This window comes from Leptonychotes weddellii, chromosome 3, assembly GCF_054177405.1.
Source record: "Leptonychotes weddellii isolate Sample4059 chromosome 3, ASM5417740v2, whole genome shotgun sequence".
NCBI classification, from domain to species: domain Eukaryota; kingdom Metazoa; phylum Chordata; class Mammalia; order Carnivora; family Phocidae; genus Leptonychotes; species Leptonychotes weddellii.
The window spans coordinates 124,336,315-124,346,031 of record NC_138371.1 but is presented as its reverse complement, the minus strand read 5'-3'; the positions used below and the strand labels follow the sequence as shown (position 1 = coordinate 124,346,031).

Sequence of the window (9,717 nt, the reverse complement as noted above, 5' to 3'; positions counted from 1 at the left end):
AGGTAGTACGACTCAGTTTTTAATTTGTCTAGACCTAAATATTACCACTTGATAATTAAGCGCTTGTACCAGGCCCTCTGCTGGGTGCTTCATTTTCATGTCTAATCTTCATTTCAACTGCATGTATTTATTATCCCCCATTTTATAAAGAGAGGCATGGAGCGTTTAAGTAGCTTGCCCAGAGTCACACGAATACGAAGTAGCAGATCTGGGAATGCATCCAATAATTCTCTCCCAGGTCAACCCACCAGCACATCTCCGAGAGGCCTCACCCGTCCTCGCTCCACGTCCCCCGGTATAACTCCCTACTGCAGCTGAGAATCGTGACTGCAGGGGACATGTTGCTGGAATGTCCCAGGTGAACAGTGTAAAGGCAAAACTGATCATTGGGACCACAGCACTGCAGCTTGATACCTCACAGCGGGTACGAGTCTGATGGGAAAGACCAAGTCCCCATCTTCCTTCTGGCAGCCAGGGATGAGCTGCCCGGAAAAACCAGGAGAGTGAGTGAGTCCCGTTAAAGAGCAATATATGTCATAACCAATCACTTCCCCACAGAGCGCTGCCCATATGCTGGGGCTGCTTCTGGGTTCTAAGGGGCGCCTCACTGGGAAGAAGCGTCCACGACCACAGCGCGGAGGGACCACGTCTCAGCCAAACCCATTGAGTGGCGGTTTATATTGCCTCATTCTTCCTCAAAACAAGAAATCAAAAGCATCACCTTCGTCACCTCCTCCCGCTGGTGGTGCTCTCTTCCCTCCTCAACACCAGCAAGGAGGCTCACACGTGCACGTCCCAGTGCCTCGCAAACACGGCAGAAGCCGCAGAAACTTCTTCAAAGCAGCACGAGAGAATGAGTGAGAAAGCCCTCAGCCCAATGCTGCTAGCTAAGGTCTGACCAGCACTTACAAGCCAGGATCGGTTTTGCTTGAATTATCTCAAAAAGATAGCACATGGGTAGGGGCGAGGAACATGGGCTTTGGAGGCAGGCGGACTCAGATGCCCACGCCAGCTCTCCTGGGCACGGCCTGTGGGAACTTAGGTAATTTCTCTTCTCTCAGCCTGTTGTCTTACTTGTGAAATGAAGATGTTGACATAAATTCATAGAGATGTTATAAGGAATATTAACATACCACTCTGACTCTTGATTCCTAAGAAGGACTATAAGCTACGGGTAAGAATAAAACACTCCTTTAAATTTGATCTTATTTATCTTACCCCATGTACCTAAATTTCTATTTAAAAGAGACCTGGCTTAGGGGCACCTGGATGGCTCAGTTGGTGAAGCATCTGCCTTCGGCTCAGGTCATGATCCCGGGGTCCTGGGACCGAGCCCCGCATCGGGCTCCCTGCTCGGTGGAGAGCCTGCTTCTCCCTCTCCCTCTGCCGCTCCCCCTGCTTGTGGTCTCTCTTTCACTCTCAAATAAATAAAATCTTAAAAAAGAGAGAGAGAGAGACCTGGCTTAAACAGTGAATGGGAGCACAGCTCTGGATGCATCCAGGATGTGAAAACAAGTAACAGGATGAGAAGATACCAGATTGGTAGGAGACACTCATTTCTTTCATGTGCTCAATATTATCCCACTGAATAACACAGACACACAGACACACACACACACACACACACAACTGGATGGGGTTAGGGGAGAACGAGTACCACTCTATTGCCTACCCCTACTGTTTGAGAAGTTCATTTGGAATAGGATTAGTTAGGGCATGTGAGTCCCAGGGGATATGACCCCCAAGCTCCAGACTGAAGATGTGCCGGGAAGGGACCCGGGCCCAGGACCCTTCTCAAGTAGGAGACACTATATAGGAGGTAGGAGAAAATAAACCAGACTCACATGTCTCAAGAAAGCATATAAATAAAAGAAATCTTAGGAAAAATAAATTCATAACGGTTTAGTGATTTACCTTACCTTTTTAATCGATGTCTATGATTTTATTGTTATTACTAAAATCACATTGTTCATTAACAGTAGTTTCTCACAATTTAAGTCTGTAAATACCTTATATTCAGTTTTATATCAATGAGACGAAATCCTAAAGGGCAGGGATGACGTTCTACTCAGCGGTGCCTCCCTTGACTTAGTGTGCGGAAGAGAGATGGCAAATGCAGGGTGGATTTGTGCACCTCTAAGAGAGCTACAGAGAGTCAACAGCTTCAACCAGCAGCTCCAGGCACCGCTAAGCAACTCAAGCTCCTCTTGAAATCGATGCACCTGCAGAAGTAATGTGTACTCTCTATACCAACCCTGGAATAAGGAAAATCCGTAATACGGACACAATTACAAAATGGCATTTAAGTCGGAAAAAAACCGGGAGTAAACGGATCAATGGTTGCATTTTTGTCCATTGAAAGTACCAGTCCATTTCACAAAAACAAGCTTTATAGAAAGACGAACGGAGTAATTTGTCTTGTCAGTTACAATTCATACAAAAATAGGTTCCAATATTAGCTACATACAACCACTCAAATATGATTTAAGAAGTATCAAAAAAAAAAAACTCTTTAAAAAAATACAGTAGCAGCAAAAACACTGAACATTTGTAAACAAAACCACCAGTAACAAACCTATGCTTAATAACAAAAAAACGTGCATTCTTTTTAAAACATTAAATATCTACGATAAAAAACAATATTGGCCATTTTTTCTTAACATACAATACTCAGCATCTGAAACAATATGATCAATAATAGACACGGATCGGTGTTATAAGGCATGTTGAACAGTCTTTTCCACGACACTCAGGGCATCATGTTGCTGCAGAAGGTAAACTCTGCAAAAGTCTTCTCCTAGCTGTGATCCGCGCACACCGGGGGCACTCGGAGGACTGGAAACACTGCTTGTGAAAGCAAGCTCTGCACCCTACAAGTAGGAGGACAGCCATCAGCGAGCGGCCTATCTCGTCTTCTCACATATGTACAGATGCTCATCCCCACCCTGGGGAGAGAGGTGGTCTGAATCCAGAAACCAGTCGTACAACAGGAAATGAGGAAGGTTGTGGAAACCGCGGGATTCTGAAGTCCCGGGTATGTCAGAACACGAGGCTGGGAGAGTCTGATGCAGTGAATGCTGCCGTACACCCCCCTCCACATCCCACTCTCAGGAGGCGGCCCTAACTGGAAATGGCCCTAACTGGAGAGACCTGCCTCCCACCCGCCCTCCCTCAAGGTCATCTCCCTTTGCTGGCACTGGCCCACATCCGGTGACTGATCAGCATGGGGTTTAAAGGTCTGGCTGGCCCCTGGCCCCAGTATGTGACAACGCGAAAGGCCGTCCTGCTTCGGAGTGCCCTGTGGGATGTGCTGAGCCTTTCTTGCTACCACACCATGGTTCACCTTCTCCCTCTGCCAAGTCCTGCTGACGTCACACCCCCCACAGGTGTGGAGCCTGCGAACACGCCCCAGGAGCTTTCTGCATGCACATCCGTGCCCCGGAGCCTCTCCTGCGATCCTGCCTAAGGATCCTGCCTAAGTGCTGGTGTGGTCTAAGGGGAAGAACGGCTCTTATCAAGGGTAAAGGCGGAAATGCACGGTCAGATCTCTCCCACGAAACAGTTTAGAGATCACGGGATTTCCTCAAGCATGAATACATACAGTCAAACAAGGTCTGAAAATCTCTGCTGTGAAGAGCCACATAGTAAATGCGTTAGGTCTTTCGGGGTACATGGTTTCCGTGGCAACGACTCAAACTGCCCTCGGAGTGCGACAGGTGCCAGAGACAGCACCTCGGCCTTAGGCATGACCATGGTCCTATTCTAAAACTGGGGCGGTGGCTGTGGCCTGTCCTGGTGGGAAAGAACGGGGGCACAGGCAAAAGGGGGACCACTCTTGCCTCCAAACACTATGTGGGGAGACGTCGCCCTTCATCCGCGCCCCACCCAAATACTCCTCCCCGTGCACCCAAAACTCCACGAGCTCCTATCCAACATGCAAGCACGCACCAGCATCATTATACTTTAAACAACATTGCGCTTAAATGATTAAGTTGCCATTAAGCCAATTTTGTGCTTCAGTTACTAAGCTATTATCAAGCTGACGTTACGAAGTTGTTAAGATACCTGCACATCTTCTACATGTCTCGGTCTGAAAGGGGAAGATGACGGCTGTACTCTGGCAGAATTCACAAATGAAGCCCTTCCCTTGACACAGCTGCAAGAGAAGGGCCCAAAAAGTTAAAATCCTCCTTGGCAACGTTTCTTTGGATGGAGAAGCCAAGTCACTACTTTTACAGGACTTTATAAACATCTGTTTTTAAGTGTCCGGAACCCCAGCCTCTAGAAGGAACGGGATGCTCTATCACGCTATAGTAGGGTAAACGAATGCGAACGGTGTGTGTGCATCTGCTTTGCCTGGAGAGATTTCACAGCCCTGGATCCCAAGTCCACATGGCTGTCCTTGGCACGTCAGGGCAGATGGGAGTCAGGCAAGGCCCCGAGCAGGGCTTGGCACCGACACTAAGAAGTCACTTGGCCCAGGCTTGCTTCCTGGCCCTGCCACTTGCCAGCACGACGATCTTGGCGGTTACCGAATAGCTCTGAACCTCATTTCTCTCATCTGGAAATAGTGTTCCCCGCACTTCCCTCCCGGTTGGTGGGGGTTAAATGAGGTCAAGTGCAGAACACTCATCCCAGGTCCTGATGGGTAAGGGACAGCTCAGGGACACACCGATCCCGGGTGCACCTTACCTCACAGCTGGCCACATGTGCGAGGGAAGCTTTTAGAATGTCCTTGAGCAAGGGCACCAGCAGCCTTTTCTTGACCCTGACCAGATCCTCCAGGGAGAACAGGTGGAGCTCATCAGTCAAGTGCCTCGGCACCTGCTCAAACTCCTTTAGCTCGCTGCCAGGGAGGAAACAAAGAGCAATTCAGACAGCCACCCACGCAGAGGCCATGACACAAGAAGGCTGAGCAGCCAGTGGTTTTCTCTGGCGCTCACACTTAATTTTTTTTGAACTCAAAAAAAAAAAAAAAAACCCCAAGAGCAAGTTGACTTGACTCACCGTCTGACATTTTGCAAGTCTGTTTGGAAGCCAGGAACTTAAAATTCCATAAAAGCGGATTTCAAAAACTGAACCAGCAGAAAAACCTATCTCTTGCAGTCTGCCCATGTAGATACTGAGCAAAAGACAACTGCACATTGATTTTTCAAGTCTTGGAAACATGTACTGAGATTTAAAAAAAAAAAAAAAAGACTACCTTATTCATTCCAGCTCAATTTCAAGTCCATCCGCATGCTGACTATTGTCCAGCCAACAGGAGAAGCACTGCTCGTAGGCAGGTGCGTGACTCCCCCATCCAGGAGTCCAGCACTGAGCACAAGACCCAAGCATCCAACTGTGAGCTGATCGTAGCCACCTGTGTGTCCCAAGGACATTCACATACTGATTGTAACTGTCTCCAACCCCTACTGATCTCCCCCTGAATTCCCTAAATCAGTTAGTGGCATCACCATGCACGCATGCCCAAGCCAGCCACTGCCTACACTGGACTTGACATTCCAGTCATGCCAAACTGGGCTGAATTCTCCATCTGGCCTGAGATGCTCGCTCACACTGCATCTTCTGCTGGGGGATCCCTGACACTTCTTCTTCCGTCCGACTAGCTCTTCAAGCTCAGCCTTTTTCTCCAAGAAGCTCTGTGACCCACAGAGGGGCCCCGCCCAGCCCTTAGGACCTAAATGTTGCCTCTTCTGTGTCCTCAGGGCCCCGTGCATCTGTGTCTAACACACAGTCCGGCAGTGATGGGTGTGTGCTTTCCCCCCGGACGTAACATGAGTCCTGTGGATTGTTTATCTGAAGCACAGAATGGATACTCAAGAAATTTTTGTAGACAGTAATTGTGGGGAATGTTATATGCTACAGACAAGAAAACTGACAGCCTGAGAAGTAATTAACCTGTCACACCACCGCCATGAGGTAGAGCTTAAGGCCAGATAACTACAGGAGACATGCTCCTCCCCAAGAAATTTAATTCAAAAGCAGTATATTATCATTAAATAAAGATCAGAAACTGAAAGAAGCTTTAAAACAAAACAATTTTTTAAAAACTATGATCCTATTGTAACAGATAATCTTAAGCCCTTGAGTAACCTCTTTTTTCACTTAAAAAATTCTATTTCTGTCATTGAATTCATGCCTATATCTTTAGGCCATGGTTTCCCGAAATTCCACCTCTAGAAGTTTACCCGAAGGACATATTATGGATGTGCCCAGAGACTCACCTAAAGCCTAGTTTTTTAAATAACAAATGGTATTAAAAATCTAAGTATCTATTAGATATTAAAATCTATTAGGTTTAATATCTATAGAGATATTAAAATCTATTTTAATATAAAGACATTAAAAATCTACCAGTAAGAGAACAATACTGACATTAACACCACATCATACTGTAGAATACTATACAGCCATGACAGCTGGACACACCTCTCTATCAGGGATTTTGATACATTGATACACTCGTGCTCATAGCAGCACTATTCACAACAGCTAAAAGGTGAAAGCAACCCAAGATGGCTGAATGGGTAGACAAAATGTGGTAGATACATACAATGGAATATTTTTCAGTCCCGAAAAAGGAAGGAAATTCTGACACATGCCACAACATGGGTGAACCTCCAGGACATTATGTTGAGTGCAATGAGCCAGTCACAAAAGGACAGACACTATATGACTGCGCTTATATGAGGTACCTAGAGGAGTCAGTTCGTAGAGACAGTAAGGAGAATGGTGGTTGCGGGGGAAGAGGGAGTTACTGCTAAATGGATATAGAATTCCAGTTTTGCAAGATAAAGAAGTTCTGTGGACGGATGGTGGTGACAGGTTGCACACGAATTTGAATGTACTTAATGTGACTGAATTGTGCACTTCAAATGGTTGAGATGGTATATTTTGTTATGTGTATTTTATCACAATTTAAAATAACAACAACAACAATAATAATAATGGCCATTGGCTAGAGTTATTTCATCCTTGTTTTGGCCGATTCTTCTAACACGTTAAGTTCTCTGCTTGTGAGCCAGGAGGTTTAGTAACCTTAACGACAGGGTCTGCATCACCAAGGAGAGGCCCGAGGGAGTTGCTGTGCTAAGGGGCCCTGTGGACTGGAGGAGGTGGGACCAGGTGGCACCCAGGGAACTGGTAGATGTGTGGAGGCTCCCAGCCCTCCCCGCCCCTCAGGCCGGGCCTGGCCCAGCCAACCCCAGTACCTTTCAGCAAACCTGCAGGTCTTCAACATCTTCTTGATATGAAAAAGCTGCTCCCGGGTTTCCTAATGTGAGAAACCAAACGGGGGAAAAGTTAATGTGATCAATGGCACAGAAAATGTATAAATCAAATTTAAATGTTATTTCTAACTTTGAAACGCTACAACTCTGTAAGACAAGCCTTTGAAGTAAACAGTCTATATAGCAGGGGTTCCTGACTGCGTCCAGGAGGGACCCAAGTTGAGTGGAGCCTGAAGCTTACACAACCACTGGGGGCCTTCTTTGAGGAAAACATAAAACTATGTATAAAAGATGGAGATCCTGCCCTTTGTGGCAACATGGATGAAACTGGAGGGCATTGTGCGGAGCGAAATAAGACAGACACAGAAAGAAAAAAGCTGCCTGGTCTCCCTTACACGTGGAATCCTAAAAAAGTCAAATACACAGAAGCAAAGAGTTGAACAGAGCTCTCCAGGGATGGGGAGGTGGGGCAAATGGGGAGATGCTGGTCAAAGGGAACAAAGGTGCAGTTATGTAGGATGAGTAAGTCTAGAGATCTAATATATGGTATGATGACTATAGTTAATAATACTGTATTGAGGACTGGAAATTTGCTAAGAGAGTACATTTCAGGTGCTCCCACCACACACACACACACACACACATACCCCGTAACTGCGAGGAGCTGGATATGTTAATTATCTTGACCAGTAATTATTTCACTTGTGTTTGAATATCAAATTACCATGCTGTACACCTTAAACATAAACAAGTTTATTTTAAAACTACTAATAAATAAATTTCAAAAGCTAGGTATAAATGCGAAACTATGCGTAAATAGGAAATTTGGTACGGGGTCTTGGAAGGGGGGCCGTGAAGCTAAAGCTCCAGCGGCTGGCGGTAAATCCGCCCCGTGGAGGGTCCGCCTGGGTCCCCCCGGAGACCCAGAATGTGCGAGGCGCATTGGCGACCAGGGCCCTTGGCGCCACCGGCCCCGCCTCCCCCGCGGAGGCAGCTGCTCACCCTCGCTCTGTCCAGTTCCTTGGCCTTGGCGTACAGGCCGGGGCCAACGCTCAGCAAATTGAAAACGGGCTCGTGCCACAGGCTGTCCAGCAGCCGTCTGGAGAAATGGCTGACGTAGTATTTCCTGAAGTCCCACGTGGTCAGGATCCGGGCAGGGATGCAGGTCTCCTCGTACGTGTGGCAGCAATCACAGAAATACTTCCCCAGGTAGGCGCAGTACCGCAGGCGCTTCACAAACTCTGCAAGAGCACAAGGGCGGGGGGGGGGGGGGTCGGGAGGGGAGCACAGCTCACCTCGGCTGGCAGCCCACCGCCCTCCGCCCCCCCCGCTTCCCATTCCCACCGGGGTTCAAGCCTTGGACTGCTGGGTTTGCGCTGGACCCGCCGCAGCTGCGAAGGCTGGGGCGGGGACTGGAGGCCGTCTATTATGGCCACTCCCGAGTGTTGCTGTCCAAAACCAGGTGTCAGAAAAAAGAGAAGCCGCCCCCCCCACCCCCCCGGCACCAGTACTCCTGAATTTGGAAGACGGGCATTGTAAACTGCGGTGTAGCCAAAAGAACATGAGATTTAGAGTCTAGCAATCGGGTGGGCGCCACCCTCTGCCTCTGGCTGGTAGGCAGCCTGAGCGCTGGTGGGAATCTCCTCAGGCTAACTAACCTGAGGCCATAAAAAGCAGCTCAGAACTAGATTCTGGGATATCACACGGACCGAAAGTGCTTGGTAAATTGTCGAGCACGCCAGGTACGCTCTTAGGGAGTAGCCCCCAAAGACTTCCTGGATAAATCCATGGGAAACACATTACAGAAATGCACCAAGGATGGGAATAGGCGAGACGTGGAAACATGGAATGCCGATGACCAGGAATGATGTGAAAAACCATCTCGACAACAAAGACGTGCGTGTTGAAAGAGTGAACTCCTTGGTTTTGCATCAAACTCTCACAAAGGTAGGGGACCCAGAGCAGGCGAGGTGCAGAGGGGCGGACACTCACTCTCAGGGCTAACAGGAGGGGACTTTCTCGGAGGACATTTCCATGATATACTTTAACTCTTCAGTGTGTAGTGGGAATCCTACTTCTGTGACACCAGACAGAAATGCTAACATGCACACACAGAGATACAGAGAGGTGTTCATACAGCACATTTATAGTGGGAGCGGGGGACAGCAATCTAAAGATACATTAAGAAGCAACTGGCTAGACAAGTATGGTGTACTCAACAATGAAATGACAGAGAACCGATGAATTTCATGGATGAGTGTGGGCAGTGGACATCCAGTTCCAGATAGGTATACTGCGATCTTGATTTTGCTTTTAAAAATACACATACAGGGAGGAGTAGGAGACCTGGATTTCGTCTCCTCTCAGGAATTCAGCTGGATAGCGATCGAACCATTCTGAACACCTACAAACTCAACAGGAGATCAAAGAAAGAATAGCAACAACTCTCTGAACAGAAAAGCAACCACTTTCTGGAAGGTAGGAC

The 9,717-nt window shown here is 47.6% G+C and overlaps 1 protein-coding gene across 13 annotated transcripts in view; it reads right to left on the bottom strand.

The window, feature by feature from the left end:
- Positions 1 to 1,901: 1,901 nt before the first annotated feature.
- RUBCNL (rubicon like autophagy enhancer) overlaps positions 1,902 to 9,717 on the bottom strand; it is a 40,490-nt gene continuing 32,674 nt past the window's right edge. For 11 of the 13 annotated variants that reach the window (XM_081814928.1, XM_081814933.1, XM_081814927.1 and 8 more), the window contains 5 exons: positions 8,235 to 8,473; positions 7,215 to 7,276; positions 4,693 to 4,846; positions 4,066 to 4,156; positions 1,902 to 2,870 (listed from right to left, as the gene is read on the bottom strand). In XM_081814928.1, the coding sequence (XP_081671054.1) occupies positions 2,758 to 2,870; positions 4,066 to 4,156; positions 4,693 to 4,846; positions 7,215 to 7,276; positions 8,235 to 8,473 (659 nt within the window). In that variant the 3' untranslated portion in view covers positions 1,902 to 2,757. Of the gene's footprint in view, positions 2,871 to 4,065; positions 4,157 to 4,692; positions 5,363 to 7,214; positions 7,277 to 8,234; positions 8,474 to 9,717 lie in introns of those variants that run through there. The other 2 variants (XR_014143763.1, XM_081814936.1) reach the window with 2 other exon arrangements.